Source organism: Cylas formicarius, unplaced genomic scaffold (assembly GCF_029955315.1).
Source record: "Cylas formicarius isolate icCylForm1 unplaced genomic scaffold, icCylForm1.1 PGA_scaffold_6__28_contigs__length_40554024, whole genome shotgun sequence".
Lineage (NCBI taxonomy): Eukaryota > Metazoa > Arthropoda > Insecta > Coleoptera > Brentidae > Cylas > Cylas formicarius.
In genome coordinates, this window is record NW_026844347.1 from 33,794,791 (window position 1) to 33,815,507 (window position 20,717).

At 33.9% G+C, this 20,717-nt stretch overlaps 4 protein-coding genes across 4 annotated transcripts; all 4 read left to right on the plus strand.

Annotated features, from left to right (window-relative positions):
• Positions 1-1,731: 1,731 nt before the first annotated feature.
• Positions 1,732-2,694, plus strand: LOC132703740 (uncharacterized). The gene is made up of 4 exons (XM_060673179.1): positions 1,732-1,964; positions 2,043-2,211; positions 2,269-2,456; positions 2,513-2,694. Exons 1-4 carry the CDS (start codon positions 1,734-1,736, stop codon positions 2,654-2,656), a joined length of 732 nt encoding a protein of 243 aa, XP_060529162.1. The 5' UTR covers positions 1,732-1,733; the 3' UTR covers positions 2,657-2,694.
• Positions 2,695-6,094: 3,400 nt separating this feature from the next.
• LOC132703852 (uncharacterized) lies at positions 6,095-7,113 on the plus strand. Its single transcript, XM_060673367.1, has 4 exons — positions 6,095-6,370; positions 6,426-6,594; positions 6,648-6,835; positions 6,888-7,113. The coding sequence occupies exons 1-4, from the start codon at positions 6,140-6,142 to the stop codon at positions 7,071-7,073; spliced, it is 774 nt and encodes a 257-aa protein (XP_060529350.1). The 5' UTR covers positions 6,095-6,139; the 3' UTR covers positions 7,074-7,113.
• A 3,851-nt stretch (positions 7,114-10,964) lies between these two features.
• On the plus strand, positions 10,965-11,820 carry LOC132703654 (uncharacterized). Its single transcript, XM_060673036.1, has 3 exons — positions 10,965-11,141; positions 11,193-11,406; positions 11,460-11,820. The coding sequence occupies exons 1-3, from the start codon at positions 10,980-10,982 to the stop codon at positions 11,762-11,764; spliced, it is 681 nt and encodes a 226-aa protein (XP_060529019.1). The 5' UTR covers positions 10,965-10,979; the 3' UTR covers positions 11,765-11,820.
• Positions 11,821-15,143: 3,323 nt separating this feature from the next.
• On the plus strand, positions 15,144-16,165 carry LOC132703813 (uncharacterized). Its single transcript, XM_060673301.1, has 3 exons — positions 15,144-15,482; positions 15,542-15,764; positions 15,820-16,165. Exons 1-3 carry the CDS (start codon positions 15,279-15,281, stop codon positions 16,110-16,112), a joined length of 720 nt encoding a protein of 239 aa, XP_060529284.1. The 5' UTR covers positions 15,144-15,278; the 3' UTR covers positions 16,113-16,165.
• The last annotated feature ends 4,552 nt before the right edge of the window (positions 16,166-20,717 follow it).

Here is a 20,717-nt window from a genome sequence, read left to right on the forward strand (position 1 = left end):
ATACCTAATTACACACCGATCTACCGTGCACGAAGTGTCACTTTACCACGTCAGTTTCTTTTCCCACCAGTCAAATGCCGAAACTGACGTGGTAAAGTGACGCTTCCCGTACGCTAGATCGGTGTGTAATTATAAATTTTACAGACGAGAGTAGAAAAAAAAAACTTAATTATTTCGAATATGGTTACGAATAGGTATAGGTAACCCTAATATAGTTTGATAGAGAAATAAGTTCTGGACTTGAGAATGCTTAAAGGTACCGCATATCCCGTTTGAAACAACCGAGTTTAGCCGAAAATGTAAATGTTACGGATGCGGTAACGGAAAGGAACTGACGTGGAAAAGTGACGCTTCCCGCACGCACAGACGCGAGTAGAAAAAATAGATAACAGTAATGTTGACTTGCACCTTGCATGGTGTTTTTTTGTCGAACCTAAGTTTTTAATTATGGAACTTTAGTTTTCGATAAGTATTTAATAACTTGTTGCGTATGTAGTTTCGAATCTTGCACTTTATCAAGACAGGTTCGCCGAATGAAGAGCAAAAATATTGAAATAGTGGAACAAGTATTAGAATCGTTTGTAACGAATTCAGAAATATATCCGCCACATCGGTACACAGAATCTCGCAAGGGCAATAATTAAAACGATACCACCACACACCTGTCCAAGAACCTTAACCACGAAATTTTGGTTTTTAAGTTCTTTGGAAAAATTCTCTCGTAGTGTTCATTTTACAGACGAAGCATCATTTCCCAGAAAGGGAATTTTAAATTTTCTTAACTTACATAGCCGGTCAAATTCGAAATTGTTCGTCACAATACTCGTATTTGTACCCGGATAAGAAGGAACGAGTTTAAATTAATTTTAAACTAAATTTTTAAACAACAACAAATGCATTTATTTGTTGACAAACGTTCAAAAGGTATCTTTGAATAATCATTAAATTTTGCTATGAAAGAAAAATGTCAGTGGGGCGCAGCTTATTTTAGAAAAGGATTGCGGCGATACCCCATACACTGGTCAAGTTGACCAACATTCTTTTTGTAGTAAAATGTGTACTGGTTTAAACAACTTTTACCATCCTAATTTTACTGGAATTGCTAGCTAGGGTTGTTTTGGATAAATTTGCAATAAATTAGAAAACTAAAAATTCTTTAACACCGCATAACCATATAGAGCCTATATAGAGCACTTTTTATTTATGAAGTTGTCGAGGAATATTTCAAAACACAAAAACATCTAAGCGTTTAAGAAGTTTATAATTTCCCCACCCTGCAGGCATTTTTTATAATATACTCTCCATTATGATTAATTCATTACTACTGTATTCTGTAAGAGTACCTAACTTATTTCAGTAATTTTAGATAGCTACATATAACTCACACATGTACCAGATGGGTTTTTAAAAATGCTAACCGCGCTGGTACCTAAAATATTCCATGTATTATTCAAATTAGTAAGATGTTTGGGCACTTTTCCATTTCTCGCAAATGACACCAGCCCATCCATAAACCATGACTCTAATTTCTTTTTTAATTACGATTCCGCCGACAAAAATTGCTCAGCGCGGCAAATTTTTTTAATGTAAATCGAATTTTCTTATAGTCGGATGCCATTCGGCTCACGTATACCCCAGATCCTTCGTTTGGTTTCCATTTCCTTCGCCGGTCGTCTATAAATTTAACTATACGACGCGGTTATTATCATTTATTTTTTCGATCGGTGACCGCAATGATGGCGTCGTTACGATTTTTGGCAATCGCGACAGTTATATCCGTGACGTCAGCGAGTCCTTCGGCAGTCGACGTCGTGCAGGACATTTACCGCGGCTGCCTGGACGACTTGTCAGTGAATTGCGTCAAACCGAAAGCCCTGCAGTGGATTAGTGACGTTGCCAACGAAAACGAGATCAAAATCACGGAAGATTTGTTCGTGGTCAAGAAAGATAACCCAGAAGTTGAGGTTGGTAGAATTGGTATTTCACACTTGATGGTTCTTCAGAAGAAAGTGTTAAACAGTGAATGTTTTTTTTTATTTTAGAAAGAGCGGTCGCTAGCGAGTGACGTGTTTGACAAGTTTGAAGATTTTATTCAAACTCACGAACTGGTGGCCAAACCTCCCTCCATTCTAAGCTCAGATGGACCCTTGGGGTCGCTCGTTCCGAGATCTTTCCATCCGGAGGAACTCAAAGTTCCATTAGCTGAAACCGGTACGCTTAAACCACCGCAATTACTTATATTTACTTAAAGCGGAGCTACAATTTTAGGAAGGTCTTCGAAAATCATCAAGAAGGTGATTCTTCCCTTTTTGCTGGGACTGAAGTTTAAAACGGCCATAGTGGTGCCTTTGGTTCTAGCTTTGATCGCTTTGAAAACCTGGAAAGCTTTGACGCTGGGTTTGCTATCGTTGGTGCTAACCGGTGCATTGTTGATTTTCAAACTAACTAAGCCGAAGGCAAGTCTTCCAGTTATGTGATAACTCGAAATGTAAATGATATGAATATTTTTCAGACCGTGAGCTACGAAGTTGTTCACTACCCGCAGCACATCGACCACCACGTAGATCACCCACCTACGTTTAGCGGTTTGGAGCATCCCGGGTACGGAAGACAAATGAGTGCAAATGAAATGGCTTACAATGCTTATTTAAGTTAAATAAGTTTCATGGATAGTAATTTATTTAAATCAAATTTCCAAAGAAAATCGTGTTTTATTCTTTAATGTCCCTTTCATGCATTAACGTTATGAAGTTATTATTTGGTGAACCATCACGAGAAAAACTTATTTATTTACACCAAATATGGAACGGAAAATGTTGACGAATATAAGATTGTTTTCTAAACCACACTTACGCGTCAATTGAAAAAATCCTGCAATTTGGACATTGATTTTCAATAAAAATATATTACCTACAGATGCAGTTTACTGCAAAAGACTTTACTTCTACAGTCTTTGAAATATTCTGAGCTTCAAATGTCTTATTTCATCTTTTAATTTGTATTCTGAGAAAATACTTTTTGCTTTTTATGTTAACCACCAGGTGCCTCTTCTCATCTTGCCAAGTTGCCAATAACTGCCGCACATTCTCCTCGCCTTTCTACTTTTCTATCCGGTGTTTCCATATTTTTCATCTTCTGCCTGGACCTCGCTTTCATTGAATTTTATCCTCGAAGATTAGTTTTAGTAGGTAGTACTTCTCAATTGTCAGAATATGCTAAAAGTATGCCGATTACCTTTTCCTAATTATGATTATGTAGCTTTCTTTCTCGGTTCATGGGCAGAAATTCGGATTCATTCGATATTCGAATTATAAATACAATACAAAAAATTTCATATAAATGAAAATAGAAAATAAAGTTCTAAACGTCCGAAAAGTTTTTCTAGAGTATATGAGACGGAACCTTTGTTAAAGAATGGAAAAATTTGATTTTTTTGCATAAATACATTTTTTATTAGAATAATTCCTGAAATTCTACTGATAAATTCTCTTCTAATGTGCTAATATTAACGACTCTATAAATTTTTAATAACGATAAATATTTCTGAGGACAGGTTAGCTTTCGAAAGGAAATCGCGACTTTCCTAAGGAACGAAGACGAAAATATTTTTTTAATTAGAAGATTCAAACTATTTTGGCCCCGGTTCATTCGATTTTAAGAAAAAAAAACTAAAACTGAAATAACTATTTGACCATCAACAATTGGAGCGTCTAGTTCACTTCAAATAAAAAAATTTACAATTGTATAAAAACTTTTATTATTATTTCAATTTCAACGCAACTTTTTGTGGCACCCTCTCAAAAGCATTTTAGCTTTCAACTTTCCGTTTACGAGCTTCTGATATAAAATTTTATTTTATTAGACTTAAATGTATGAAATATTGTATACGGGGATTTTCAATTATGCCGGATCCAATAGGCGATGTTGCAATAACGGTTTTTTCCCTGAAAATAGTTAACGATTTAATAAGTAAACTATAAATAAAATAAAAAAAAATTAAAAATAAAAATTAAACTAATGGAATTGGTAAACTTATTTAAGAACAAAGAAAAAGCACTATTTTAATAAAGCTCAAACTGATATGCTACTGCTACTTGACACTGTTTTAAGCAGTTTGTAAATTCCTGTATGGTGTTTTCATGAGCACTCCGTTATGACTCGAATTTCGGCCCTTATCCGCTCTAATAAGTCAACCAAGGTGTTCGACTTGGTTTGGTACACTTTACTTTTGAGGTGACAGCAAAGTAAAAAATCTAGTGGATTTGAATCTAGTGAAGGAGGCGGCCTCTCGATAGTCTTTTGCATTATGTGTATAATGGGGAGGTGTCCCATCTTGCTGAAACCATATGCGGTTATCATCGATTCCTATCTCATCATTTCGGAGGTTACAGGATTATAATATTTTTCATCAGCGAAAATGGGAGTTTCCAATCCAATCATCCAATGGAGATTTCCGTTTTATAAATATCGGCAATTATGTCGATTAACGATACCACTCACTTGGGAATTTGGATTTAAAATCGATTCACCCATACCAGTACCATAAAATTCCATCTGCTGATATCGATTATCTTCAGACAAATCCCGAGGGAGTTGTAAGGCTAACACCTATTTTTTGCCAAAATTCTCCTCACTGATAACTGACTAGAATTATCATTCGCCGCTAATTATTTTCGTTGTTTCGGTATTACTGCAAAAACGGTTGAATTTGGGTTTGAAAAACACTTATAATTTTGGAAAAATGCCCTCAAAGCGTGGGAAATATCTTCGAAAACATCCGATTGCTCCCAAATCCGTGCGATAAAATCCCGGAAATGTCCGAAGTGGCTCGGATTCGTGGCAATGGAAACTGACGTGGTAAAGTGACGCATCCCGCAGGCTAGATCGGTGGGTAATTAGGTATTTTACAAACTGGAGTAGAAAAAAATAATTTTTGTATTATATAATTGTTTAAAAATTAAAAATATGCCGTATACTTCACACGATGCAGTTTGTTTGGAGTGATTGAAAGATAGTAGCAGTCAATAGGTAGGTAGGTGTCAGTATCAGATTATATTCAAAACAAGGTCTACGAACATTACCCAAAATAATTTAAGAAAAACCTAAGTATAATTAAAATAAATAGAAAGGACAAGTACAACAACATAATAGTATATTATGCAACAAATACGGTAAACGGCATTTGACTCACGAGTTTTATTTGTCATGAGCGGAGCGAGTCTTTAATAATCGAGTGACTTAAAGAGTTTACCGAACGTGTTGCATACTATGCTTTTTCTACGACCATTAGTTTTTGGATACATTTTCGCAAAACAACACGAATACATTCACTGACAGGACCGTCAGATTTGACAGACGTTACAATTCAAGGCGTAGGAAATCATCCGATTGCTCCCAAACCCGTGCCGAAAAATCGCGGAAATATCCGAAGTGGCACGGATCCGTGGGAAACGAAATCGAAGTGGTAAAGTGACGCTTTCCGCACGCTAGATCGATGTGTAATTAGACATTTTACAGGCGGGAGTAGAAAAAATATTTTTTTCTACTCCCAAGTCTAAAATATCCAATCAGTTTGGTCATAGTATACAAGACGTTGATGAACTTCTTCATTCACTCCTGTTACATAATAAACTATTAACAATTTAACTAACTAAGACTTTTCAATTTCAGAGATATTGCTAAAACCCAATAACTGCCAAACGGTTGCCAATAGCAATTTTTGTGAAATACTGTGTTTCATTGTGTTTTTCATTAAATTACATGGTCGAAATCACTTCAGTGTTCTTCATCTTTGTCCCACCCTGCTACAACTATTTCGTAGACATGTTTATTAGTTCTAATTCTAATCCAGTTAAATTCTAATGCTACGTCAGCAATATTTTTTCGGCAACCGAACAACGACATTGCTCGAGCGGATTCACTTTTACTCTCGTCTACAAAATCGACGTAACCGAATAAGTTTGACACAATTAGACGCGCATTCCGTGTAACATCCTAATTCAGAAAATTGATTTCTACTTCCGTTATCCAAAGTCTATATAATCTACCCGATATCAAAACCGATGCCACACGTTATCGTTGTCAACGACCGGCGCTGACCGTAGAATTTAGATAGCTTTTAATTTTGCTTCGCGTCGACATGACTTCTTTAAGTTATTTGCTATTTTTCGCGACAACGGCTAGTGTTGTGGTCGCTGATCCTTCGGCAGTTGAAGTACTCGGCGATATTTACAAAACTTGTTTACGCGATTTTTCCGTGGCATGTGTCAAACCGAAAGCTCTGGGATGGATTAATCTAGTTTCTAAGAAACCTCAGATTAGACTCACAGAAGATTTGACGATCGTCAACAATGGTTACCAAGACGCTGAGGTAAAGTTTCCATGAACTGTGCAGGACTGTCAACCTAAGATATTTTTTGTCTCAGATGCAACGTGGATTAGACAGGGACGTCCTAGACAGCTTCGAAGATTTCTTGCAAAGTCACAACCTAGTAGCTAATGTTCCCGGACTTTTACGACCTGACGGACCCTTCGGCAAGTTAGTCCCCAGAACGTTCCAACCTGAACCCATCCAGGTTCCGCTTGCTGCCACTGGTAAACACCTGCCGTTTAAAATTGCGCTTTTGGTTTAGAATGATTTATTGCAGGAAGGTCCAAAGTGATCAAGAAAGTCATTTTCCCGTTCTTGTTGGGTCTTAAATTCAAGACAGCTATCCTGGTGCCCCTAGCGTTAGCCCTGATAGCTCTCAAAACTTGGAAGGCTATGACATTGGGCTTGATTTCATTGGTTCTCACAGGCGCCATTGCTATATTCTCCAAGTTCAATAAACAGCCCGTAAATATATACGACACTCGTATTTGGGAGGACCGCTTTCATTTATTTGCAGGCAGTTGAGGTGATCCACTACCCGCAACATTTGGACCACCACATAGACCCTCACCATATCGATGTCATCCCGTCTATAGTACCCAGCGTACCTGTAGGCGCGCCTGTACCTGTAGCTTGGCCTCATCCTGTTTATAGAAGTAAGAGGGCGGCAAACGAGCTTGCTTTTGGAGGCTATAAGCGCTGACGTATCGTCTGTGCTCTTTATTTATTTTATTTATTTGCAATACCTCAATAAATTGTTTCAAAAGAAAGTCGTTTTTGTTTTTGAATATTTGTCTTTATAAAGCAAATTAGCTGAACAACAGATATAAACCAAGCTGAGTTAGAAGCTTGAATTAAAACAATTACAAATCCTCTAAAAAAATATATCTCTAGGAGTAGAGTAGAAAACTCCAGATAAAAGAAACAACGTTTTCTTCTTCCACACTATTTTAATGTAAAATCTTCTTTTAATAAAAATTAAGTACGACAGTACATGTATCGATCACTAGAGCTGTAATAAAAAAATAATAAAAACAACATCCCACTGAACAGAAGCCGCAAACTAGTAAAGAAGTCAAAATCTCTTTATTGCTGATTAAATGAGAACATCTGTATTTCATCTTTTGGGTGCATTTTTACTAAGAAAAATTGCAATAATTTAATATAAATAAACGTTATTAAATATTTTCTAATATTTAGTATATAAAGTTTTAACCTAGCTCAAGTTTGCGATTTCCGCTCTGGGGTGATGTTTTTATTTTTTATATTACAAATGAAGACGAACACTTAAGTGCGCGAAATACGTATTGACGTTTGATTATTTTTTGTTTAAAAAATGATTTATTTATTAAATTGGTTTGGTGTTATGACGTGAAGACATTTTCGCAGTAGCAACAATTTCTGTTTTTTAATGCTTAAGTGCAGCAAAGAAGTGTAGATTTCCTTTGCTTTATTAAAGAACTTATAAATGGCAATCAAACAATACTAAGTATACTACGTATACTAAGTTTTGTGTTTTTAGATACCCTAAGCCCATCGATGTAAAAATGGATAATATTGTACATCAGCGATGATAAACAATCGATAAGTACTAAAGACATTTAATATTTTCCTCCCCACTTACCCGCACTCTTCAATCGGTTCAAACCCTAAAGAAGCATACGGGTCACCACAACAATGATTGAGTGACATCGTTATGTAGAAAATAATCCTCTATCCTCCTTCTTCTTTTTAAACAAAGTGATTTGGATTTTACTGGCTGCTGCTATAAATAATCTTAGTGTAGACTAGGAAAACCGAGTTCTAAGGTTTTTCAACTGGGAGACTCTACGTCTTTCAGGTCTTCTTCTGCCTAAGATATTTCTCTGGTGTATTAACTGAAGCATTATGTGTCCCAAATATTATAATTTGCATTTTTTTTTAAGGATTTTTAAAACGGTCTTTTTGGAAACATGATCAGCCCAAGAAATTCAAAGAATTCGTCGCTATAACAAATATAATTATTAGAGGTATAATGTTCCCGCCTATGCTAATAATATAGGAACTTATGAAGCAACAATGACCTTGGGCCATTCAACCACCAACATCGCCACAGACGAGCGTTTATTGGCAGTATTACCTCAAACTATGCCTATATTTCTTTAAATGTTCTGGGAAAATGAGTTAAGTGTGTGCAAATATCTGTTTGGAAACAAAATGGGGCAAAATATCAAAGCTAAAATCTCAATGCCGACTGCGGCGCATCAGTTTTTACCATAGTAGGCCCACTATATTATGTAATGGCTCAAAGGCTTCTAGTTTCTTTGTAGATGCTTGCTCCAATGTCGACTCAACACCATAGAAGAGCGGATTCCAGGGATAGCATTTAATTAGTCTTGGTTTGATTTGCAAAACGACTTCTAGCTAAAAGTTATTTTAATTCTTGAGTTTATGGGGGCTTCTCGAATGATTAAATTAAATCAGTTTTCGCTAGTATCCATTTAGGCATCCAAATAGCTAGGCAACGCCATATTTGTTTACTGGGGTTAAAACTATTTATATTGTTATTGGCTAAACATACAATACATTTAATTGAAATAATTCGATAAAAAATATTAGATTCGATTTTTTGTTTTATAATTTTGTTTTACTTTTTTTAATTTTATTTTATTTTTATTTTTAGCTACAACGCAATCAAAATTATCTCACTAATAAATGAGATTCGATTATTCTATTTCAATTCCAATTTAATTTTTAACTATTATCACTTCAGTTTGAGTTACAATATATCGTTCATATATCGTCAAAACATAAAACATTTTAAGAATCTAAAATAAAGAGAAATATAAAAAATATTAATAGAAGATAAAAATAAAGTGCATAAATCATTTAAAATAAAAAAAAATGATGACGTAAGGGGGTAATTAAATATATAATTGTAACAAATGACATAGAAATAAGAAAGGAAACAGTATAGTATCTGCAGCAGTGATAAAATTAAGTCTTATTTGTAGATGCATATTTCATATTTTATTGCTAGGTCAGTAACTAGAGCACATTTTTGATCTTTTTTGACAAAGCTGCTGTTGAATTTGATTACGCATGTTTTATTTGCATTTTTTGGTTTTAACTGGTAGCTGACTATGGACGTTTATGCAAAGGTACAGAAGGAATATTTGTCCAGGTGACGTTATGGTTTTAGCTCGGATGTCTATTCTTGCTTTGCTATACTTTGCATAAAAAGTTGACGAATATCGAAATCTTTATTGTTATTGTCTGTCAATTATATCCTTTCATTGTATGGTAGTACCCTGTGTTGTTAAGGCATATTCGTTTCACATTTTCCCCTAATTACTTTGTGATCTTTATCACTTTTTTTCCCTGGTGGTTTAATATCTTTTGCTACTTTTATTAGTTTATTTCTGGACCTTCGTGAAAAGGTAGAGAAAAACCATTTTTGCAGGTGACGTTATTGTTTTAGCTCGGATATCTATTCTTGCTTTGCTATACTGCACAAAATGTTGAATAATATCGAAAATTTTATTTTTATTGACTGTCAATTATATCCTAACTACTTTGTACCAATATTTTTGCTGTCTTTGTCACTTTTTCAAAGAAACTTCCACAGGCTACTGTAATGCTATTTACAAAACTTCTGGATTATTCCTGCGCATTTTTGTCACTTTTTTCCCTGTTGGTTTATAATTTTTTGCTACTTTTATTAGTCTGGTATCGTGTAGTCTTGGTAATTGAAATCATTCGATAAAAAATATTTGATTAGACTGGTTGTTTTATAAATTAAACTATACAAAGATTTTCTCCATCCCAAATTATCATGTTTTACTGGCCATGTTGGGCTCTATTTCACAAATTTATTAAAAAATAAAACAAAGTTTTCGCACCAATCTAATTAATTATTATTGTTTCGGGAAACGAAATCCTCGAAAAATAAATAAATACATGGAAATAATATGTAAAAATATACCGTAAGTCTACCAAATATGAAAATTTTACTGTGTTAATGTTAGTCATTTAATTTTTGAATTGGATGAGTTTCTGTTAACTAAAATATTGTAAATAATTGATTTTACAGCATTCTATGTTATTTTAAAATAATATTGCTCGTTAGCGCCTTCAGAATTAATGAATCATGCTAAAAAATCCAAAAACTTTTATTCGAAACTTTTTTTAATGGAACTTCTCATTTATTAATATTTTCTCGATAAAATATTACATTTGCATATCTGAAGAAAATGGAAGAAAATAAACCTAAAAGTTCAACGCAAACTTAGTCCACCTTTTCGATCAAGATAACAGAAAATTTCACCGAATCGAGTTCACAAAAAGTAAGATCGATACAAATACCTTCTCATACGGCACTTACCCCGAATACGAATCAGAGAATCTATTCCAATTCGAACAATACTGTTGTTCGTGCTCCAAGTTGGTATGCAAATCGGTGCGCCGAAAGAAGACATACCTCCGGTTTGAATACCCGAGACACTCGGTCCACCTGTTCCGAATTCGACAACTCTATTTTAGTTTGACTTCCGATTTAGCGCCGGTATATAACGTTAGTCTATATATACTAGATCGTCATTCGGTTATTCGTCTCTAAACGGTTTGTACGATGAAGGTTCTCTTCGCTATCGGGATTTGCCTAGTGACCTTGGCGTCTGCGACACCGATCAACGAACCAAAGGTTTTGAAGGTCGAGGACGATCCGATCGCATACTTTAAGGAAGAAATAGTCTCCTTTTTGGACGATTTTCTAGAGAAGGACGAACACGAAGTAAGTATAGCGCAATTGATGTTGACTCGATTGTTAGTGCCGGTCGCTTAGATTGGCGATGACGTCAAAGTGACAAAGAACTCCTACCGTTCGACCGAAGTGACCAGCAGGAGCGGCGGAGATTACGAAGATAAAATCGAAAACTACATCAAAAGTCACGACGTGACCTTCAACCTTCCGGTTGTCGGCTCCGTTACCATGGGAGCGAGAAATCTGGATGGCGACGAATTGGATTTTAAGTTTAATTTCGGTGGTGTCGAAGAAGGTAACCGCGTCGGCAAGAACTTTTGAATACCCCTCGACACGTTTTATTTTTAGCCAGGAAATCCAAGTTGAAGAAAATCTTCATCCCCATCTTGGTGTTCGTTTTGCTGAAGGCCATTACGTTGGTTCCCCTAGCGCTGGGTATCCTCAGTCTCAAAGCCTGGAACGCGTTGCAGCTGTCGTTCTTTTCGTTCGTAATATCGGTGGGACTCGCCATATTCCAATTATGCAAGAAGATCGCAGCTGATAGTGCCGCACCTCAAATTGCAGCTCACGCTCCTTGGGAACCCGCGCAGCAGTACTACGCAGCGAGGTCTTTAGACGCGCAGGATTTGGCTTACTCGGCGTACGGGCAGTAGACTGTTGATAAATTTTCGATGTAAATAATTAATTTATTAAATTGTTTTGCTTTAATAGTGCTGTATTGTTTTCATCCCAAGAAAAATGTGATTAGATACTTTCGGTCAAAGAATTATTGCTCAATAAATAAGCAAAATAGTTGGAAGATATATTAATTTGCTTGCTGAATATTTTTCTAGATTCCACTCATTTTGTATGTATTTCACTTATCTGGGTTAGAAAAACCATAAGCCCTACCTAATTATGGTCTGTTCATAGATATAAGAAAGTGACCAATTGTGGTCATTAACATACAATGCAAGAAGATTATTACCTGAAGTTTTGGAATTTAAATTCAGGTAAAATTGTGGTCCATAATAGAAAATAATTTTATACCTAACTGTGTTTAATATTCTTTGGTTTGGTATACTATTTAGTTTAAGTTTATTAGTAATCATTCTTGTTTCGCGTGTGTTTCATATGCAAATTATGCAAAATATGTGCGAGTCTAGTGTATCTCAGGAGATGCTAACGCAAAAATGAAGAAAATATTATTCTATTGAGACCAAGGAAGTTATAAACAATGTTTATTTGACTCTCATTGAACGTGGTGCCAGCAAGCAAGCATCTTTAGAAGAAACGGCCACATTGAAAAAAATTCCAACATCAACTGTATCGAAAATTGTGAATAATCCCATTTCAGCGAGGATAAAAAGAAGCGATGCTAACATTTTCTCGAGTGTGAGTGATGAAAGTGAACGAGATATAATACGGCGTAAAATTTACCAGTTATACGAAGAACAAAGCTTGCCTACATTAGATATCTTAATTAGGAGGCTTGAAAAAGAAAAACAAACTTTTTCTAAACATTCCTCCTAATAGCGTCATTGTAATGGACAAAGCTTGAAACTACAAAAGGAATACATCTGTGATTATTATGCAAAAAGTCTAGGGCATACAGTTTTAAGTCTTCCACCTTACCACTGTATATTTAATCCTATTGAACATGTTTGGCACCAACTGAAATCTGCCATTCGTCATGTCCTCAAACTTATAGAAACCGAAGTTTTTAATATCCCTCCACAAAGTTGGCAGATTCTGTTAAACATATAGAAAAAGCAGAACAATCGTATATCCATACTGCAAATAATATAGAACATATAATAATTAGAACAGGCGATGATAGCGATAGTTATACTGATATATTATGTTATTATAATTTTAAGTAATTTAAGTAGGTAAAAAAAAAATTTGTAATTTTATTTTAGATTTAAACATAAATACATACATAAATAAATAAATATTCTTTAGTATTTTTCCTAAAAAAACTACAAATAATTAACTTCTAAGCAAAGTACGGACCTGCTCGGCCATATTTCATTCTTACAGCTTGCCTGGATCTTTCCTTAATTCGTATCAGTTAGTCACTTTCTTATATCTATGAACAGACTTATCTAAATTTACAAATATCACATTATTCTAGTTATAGGTACTCGAAATAACATTCTTTTTGGTGGGTTTAAAAAATAATCAAAAGATAATTATTTCAAATAGATAATTCCCTTGAGGCACCAGATCTGGTATCGTTAAATGACAATCGAGTTTGCGTTTTTCTTGAAAGCTTTGTATTTCTTATTTTTTATTTATAATGTGCATAATAATGAAAGTAAAATTATAAAATTGATTTACTTTCTGCAGTGACTCGGAATATTCGTGGTCTAAAAACGTTTGAGTACATTCTGCAGAAAAAGGACAATATAGACTGGATTATTATTGTTTTAAGGGAATTAACTAAAAAAAGTTAAGTATTGAAGCATGTATTCTTACAGATTACAGTTCTACATTCCTGAGTCGCTAATTTCGATAACATATTCAGTCAATTTGAAATATTAATGAACGCTAGTGTATACTAAAATAGAGAATTTTCTTTTACTTTACTTTTTAATAGCTACTATTTAATGCTAATACTAATTTAATGATGAAATTGATAATTTTTAGCTACAACACAATCAAAATTATCTTACTAATAAATGAGATTATTCTATACCAATTCTAATTAAATTTTATTCTCTAATATTCATAATCACTATTATCACTTTACTTTGAGTTATAATTATATCGTTCATATATCGTGAAAACATAAAACATTTTTAAAATGTAAATTAAAGTGAAATATTAAAAATATTAATAAAATAAAAAATACAAACAAAGTGCATAAATCATTTACAATAAAAAAATAAGGTATTAACGTAAGGGTGTAATTAAATGTATAAGTGTAACAAATTACATAGAAATAAGAAAGGAAACAGTAAGCAGTGTTGTTGCATTATTGATCTCTTTTGACAAAGCTGCTGTTTCTTTATTGCAGATTTGGGTACGCATATTTCATTTGCATTTTTGATTTTAACTGGTAGCTGACTATAGACGTTCGTGCAATGCAATGTACAGAAGGAATATTTGCCTAGGTGACGTTATGGTTTTAGCTCGGATATCTATTCTTGCTTTGCTATACTTTGCACAAAAAGTTGACGAATATCGAAATCTTTATTGTTATTGTCTGTCAATTATATCCTTTCATTGTATGGTACCCTGTTTTGTTTAGGGGTATTCGTTTCACATTTTCCCCTAACTTCTCTGTACCATTTTTTTTTCTCTGGTAGTTTATAATCTTTTGCTACTTTTATTACCTTGGTATTGTGTGATCTTGGTAGCTGTCCATTCCATTATCTTCTTCTTTGTCTTTGCTCTGTTGCGCTGCCCTCTCTCTCTCTCTCTCCCTCTATTTTGTCTTTGTGTCGGCTCCAGTTTCTGCCCCAACTGTCAGTATTTGTTTTATCATAGATTTATATATTTTTACTTCCCTGTCCTACTTCACAATACATGTTATGTACCTCCTTGTATACATTGGAGACGCGACATTTATATTATAATGTATAATAATAACATATTCGTTAAATACAATTCACTTATGTCGTACATTACATTCAGTACCCATTGTGGTAAAATTTCTAATATTTCAAGATTAAGATTGAACTTACTCCCATCCCAACAGTGTGTTAAATGTGGTTCAATAAATGCAAAACAAAATGTTCTCAAAGTTTCAAAGTATTTTTTTAATTTACTAATTAGTTATATATTTAATTTTTTCGATCCTGTTTAATTGTTGAGCAAGTATAAGTATTATAAGTATAATAAATAGTATTATTAATTGTCTATTAATAATACTATTTATTATAAAAAAACTGAAAAAATCTTTTATTGGCGATTTGAAAGACCAATATTTCAAACTATTTCTTCATCTTTTTGAGCTTAGATTTATTACTACCTACTTAATAGATGACACCAAGGAATATTAATGCGACAATACGCGCATTCCTCCAATCCGTATTCGACGAGGAAGTTACCAAAAACGATACCACTTTCCATTTTTTACAGTTTATAAAAACTAATTATCCACACCGCCACTCACATTATAGCCGCCCACTGTTCGATCTAGTCAACCCTAGTTTTAGGTTAGAAACTTGGCACTAAATAATGTTGAAATTATATTGGTTATTTTGCTGCGTCGTCGCGATCGCGTATGGCGAACCTCAAAAACCGGAATTCTGGAAAGGGACTCCTCTAGATGCCACCGTCGAAAGAATGAGACATTCGTGCGCTGAGAATGACAACGTCGCCTGTTTTCAGTTCAAAGCCTTCTCATTTTTGGATAACGTGTTACGCGGCGGTTATTTCCAAGTAAGTACTCATTTAGACTAAACGTTTTCTGTTGGGAATAAACAACACATTTATTTCAGTTCTTCTCTGATAACGTACAAATAACCAGGAACGGATATGAAAACGAAATTTTTTCCAAACGTTCTTCAAATTCTGTAGAAGACTTAGTGGAGACTTACGTAAAATCGCATGATATCAGTCTCGGATTGCCAAGATTAGGAAGCCTCAAGTTGTCCTCTAGAAACGTGGACGATGGGGAAGTTGATTTAAAATTGAACTTTGGATCTGGCAGAGCAGCCGAAGGTGGGCATGTTGTCTCACATAGATGCTAAATTATTGTTAATCAATCTGCTTTTAGCTCGGAAGAAGTCCAAACTGAAAAAGGTATTCCTGCCCATCGTGTCATTTCTCATACTGAAAGCCATCACGTTGGTACCTTTCCTCATCGGATTGTTGGGTTTGAAAGCGTGGAATGGGCTGCAGCTTTCCATATTTTCGTTTGTGATCGCTTCCGGATTGGCTATATTCCAGCTGTGCCAGAAAATTGCTGCGGACGCTGCGCATGCGCCTGTAATCGTCGACCATCCACACCACGCGTCGAGGTCGCTTGGCGATGGACCCCATCAGCTGGCGTTTTCTGCATACGCCTGATGCAATTATGCTGGTGGCCGATGTCAGTTATTTATTTGAATAAAATTTATGAACACCGAAAAAGTTTCATTAATTGATGGAGCGGTTTTACAATAATGTAATCATTACCCTCAAAATTAGTTAACAGCATAATACTCACAAATTTATTATTGTCTTAATATTTGAGTTTTCGACTGGTACTGCCTAAACATTCAAACGTCTATTCAAAATAGAATTTTGGAAGGGTTTTCCAAATTCTGTGAATTCCAACCAAAGCAGTAGTTGTTTGTATAAATTAGTTTATAGTAATATATTGGCAATTTTATTGAAAACATATTTCTAGACTTTCTCTTCTGTCGAGGATGAATATTTTTATAGATATAAAAGTTATAATGTTAATGTAGGTTCTAACGGTGACTGAACAAGGGTTTACCTTCTTCTTTTCTTCTTCGCTCCCCTTAAAAATGCGTCTGAAAATGCCAATCCGTATATTTCAATCTCAAACATAATACGAAAAAAATTCCAATGAAAAACGTAAAAGATGTGTTTTTTAAATAACATATTAAGTGATATCGGTTATCAATAAATGTAAATGCTGTTAATGTTTACCACAATATTTGTATCAAAATGAAATATTTTAATTTAAATAGGTATAAAAAATGTATATAAAGCCAAAATTACGAAAAAAAACTTCTGCACCGATATGAAATATCTTGAGCAGTACATAATGATTGAAAAATACGAACAGTATGCGAGAATGAACTAATCCTTTATTTTGGAAAACATAGTCAACTGTTGCTTACAATTGAAAACTATTGTTATATATCCAATATGACCCATAAACTTTTCTGTATTAACATTGATATTTTTAGTTTACTAATAAACATTCATTTCGGATTAAATGGATCTCCCGTTTTTTTCTAAGATCTAACTAGCGATGTGATATTTGACACATATATATGGAACTCGTTAGAGCATTCTAGGATAAATATTAATCTGTAGGCGAAAATCATCACTAATCTATCTCACAGTAGCTTTTAATTATACTCAACTTTTCTTGTTATCCATTGGTGATGTTTCCAAAAATAAAAACACCTTACTCTTGGCCAAAAAATGTATTTTGCCAAACAACGTATCCTTGACTTAACTAATTTACATTTTACGTCATATGCTCAATAGCTTCCTAGCTAGTTAACTGTTTTTTGTTTAATCCAATTATTTTTGAAATTGTAAGACGTGTTCTATGAAGTACAAGAACCACTTATCTGCTATCTATATAGATGGATACAGTTTTAGCAATAACTTTGCGCTTAGTGATTTCTTTCGCGGCTACAGTAATGTCTGCCTCACACCGGACATTTGACCCATATCCAACATAATGTTCATTTTGAGGGATTTGAAGTACACTCCCCATCCAGATTATATATTCGCTCTCCCATGGGTATATAATAATAATAATAATAATAATAATAATAATACATTTATTCTGCAACGCTCAATTTACAATACAATAAACCCCTATAAAGTTCAACCCCTATAAAATAATATAGAGCAACTGTTTTAAAATTATTAGTTCACATGAGATAACTATAGCAAAAAAAGGAAATGTGTACGTGTATATAAAAATTAAAAATTGGATAGAAAATTTTTGGACTGAACTTACTCGAAAATCACTTGCAAATTACTTGTTGGCTGAACATTTTTTGTCTTTTTTTTTTTTTTTTGGTTGAAGTATAATGGTGAAAATGCTTTTAAAGAGAGAGGAACGGTATTGAAAAGTTTGTAAACGTTATATTAGAAGCTTTTTTGAGAAAGAGACGTCCTGTATGGTGGTGGAGAGATAAGACCCCTAAATCTAAGATTTAACCTGTCCGATATGTAATTTAAAATAATGTTGTGAAAAACTGTATTTTCTTTTACCATAAATTAACCGCAAACAGTTTTTTTGTACTCTCTCAATTCTATTTGTGTCAGTTTTATCTACGCATGGGCCATATAAAATGTGTGAGGCACTGAATTACCTCCAGAGCCTTGGTTTGTGTGGTTTTCATGGCCCCTGTATTAAAGATTCATGCCATCCTTTGAATTTGTTTCAATTTACGATTTCCAGTTTTCTGTTATGCCTTGTAACTCTAAACAATCGCATTGTATACAAGACCGAATTTATTTATGGTTTAGGCGCCGAAAAATGTGTGTGTAGTTTTATGAGCCAGACCAAAATATAAAATTAAATCTCGTCTTAAACAATACCCGTTACAATATTTACTGAAGTATATATTTTTAACTAAACAAAAAAGCTTACGTTAGGCGCTTTGGCGTTGCTTCTTGAACCTAACTGAAAGTAAAGTAAAATAGTTACTAAAATTGATAATTAAATAATTGATAATAAATAATAACGTTTGCAAAATGTAGTCCATTTTCGCAGAGTGGAGAGCAAGCATCACCCAAAAAAGTTTATGAAAACTACCACTGGCAACCCAAGCGCATAAGGTGTCGTCAAATCTTTGAAAACTTAAAAAATAAGTTCATAATTTTAAAAAATAAAGGGAGAAAAGGTAGAAGGAAAGTAAAAAGAAAAGAATAAATTTTTAGAAATAATCTCGATTACTGTCGACGCTTTTTATTTAGATTTTGAGTCTGGCGCCCAAGTCAAACACTCAACCCGCTGTGTGTTTTTCGCGGCACAGTGTTGTAAGGTTTTCTCTTATGCATTGTGTCGTATGGTGGTAGTAACTCTGCTGACCTGACGAACGTCTTGCGTATACATTGTTTTCGACGTGGGAAATTCATGTTAACTTGACAGCCAAGTGCAAATATATTTCTTCCAAGGATAGTACTAAACTATAAGGAGGAGGGAATTCTTTAAATGCATTTTCAAATTTTGTTTATTAAAGAGTGCAATTTGTGTGTGCTTTTTTAAACCTCTTTTATTACTTTTTTTCTTAGATCTTTATATTATTTTTTAATTGACAAATTCGCTATAGCAATTTTAGTCTTTGCTCTGCTGTTCTTTCATATTATTGCATTTTTCCTTATACTCAACTCAACTGAAACACGCGCTTCAATTAAAACGTAAAAAAATATCTCTTATGAAATATACAATTTTAATATTATAATATTATAAAATATATGGTACTTTTTAGTAAATCGCGTATCAACAGTAACCACTCTGATATTTTCTTAAGTTAAAGCTTAACTACAAACACTTGGCCTTCTAAAATGGACTTTGAAGAATACAAATTAGTTAAAAATAGAACTTTAGCCAACGAATTGTTCAAGCAGCCACAGAAGCATCGTTTGACCTATTACCATCCAAGTCCCGAACAAGTTTTTTCAAAAGTGGTGCCTGAAAATTTCAAATTAACAACGTTTGTGAAGAAAATATCCATAGGATATAAAGAAAAGAAATCTAGAGTATTAGATAAAACGGATATCGATAAATTCTTAGTAGAAGCACTACATAAACAGACAAATAACCTATGCTTATGGTTAACATTCCAAACACCAAAACAAATAATCCAAGATCATCCAGAATTAAATTACGCCAAGCCAACGGTCGTCATTAATATCTCTCCACAATGCCTTGTATATTCCAAATGGATACACAAGGCATTGTTTTCTTCGTAATTCAGTTCAGTTGATATAGCTTACAAAATATAAAAGGCAAGCAATTCAAACAAACTCACATCAACAAATAATTTTCAAATACCGGTGCGGTGAGCGGCATTTAAGTCACGAGTTTAGTTGAGCTCAGGTGAGCGAGTGTTTAATAAACGAGTGTCTTAAAAAACAAATGTTTAAAAAAGTGTTAAGAAAAGTTTCTCGTAAAACTTAAATATTTAAAAAAATATATATGTTGTACGTAACGTGTCAAACGTGCTTACTAGACTCGCAGTGTATTTGCAAATGGAACTTTCAAGTCTTGTTACGTAAACTAGTATTATAATTAAAACAACTTATCCGATTAAACTAAAAATAAATTTTCAATGTTTTGATGTTTGCTAAAATGACAATTCTCAAATGTATTCTGTAATAACAAATAAATATATAGCATCATTCCTTAGAAGTACATATTCGGTTATTTATAATTAAATCGGCATTTTCATGAAACGATCATTAACTACTTATTTGATAAAACGATTATGAAATACCCATTTACTTGCTCATCATGTATTTGCTTCTCATTCTATACCGGCTGTGTCACTGACTCGCCGCACACTACTGTAGTCGCTTTTAGTTTGTTTACAAAATTTGATCTTATCTCATTGCATTATTGATGCAAATAAGCAATATTATTATTATTACTAGACAGCCAAGTAGTAGTTCTAAGGTTCTAGGTTCTTCTTGATCTGTTTGTGAACTCGATACCAGATACAAATCGTAATTTTCTGTTTATTTATCTTATACTTAATATAAAATTGATAGAAGAAGATAAAGTGCAACATGTTGATAAACTTCTTCAGTCAGTTATCACTAACCAAAACACACTTATGATTGATTATTCATCGTTCATAATCGCATATACCATATTTCATTGTTCGAATCATGAAAATTACTGGAATATTAAAATCTGTGCAGCTATGAGATCAGCAACACCATAGATTTCCGCGACGACCCGTATACTTC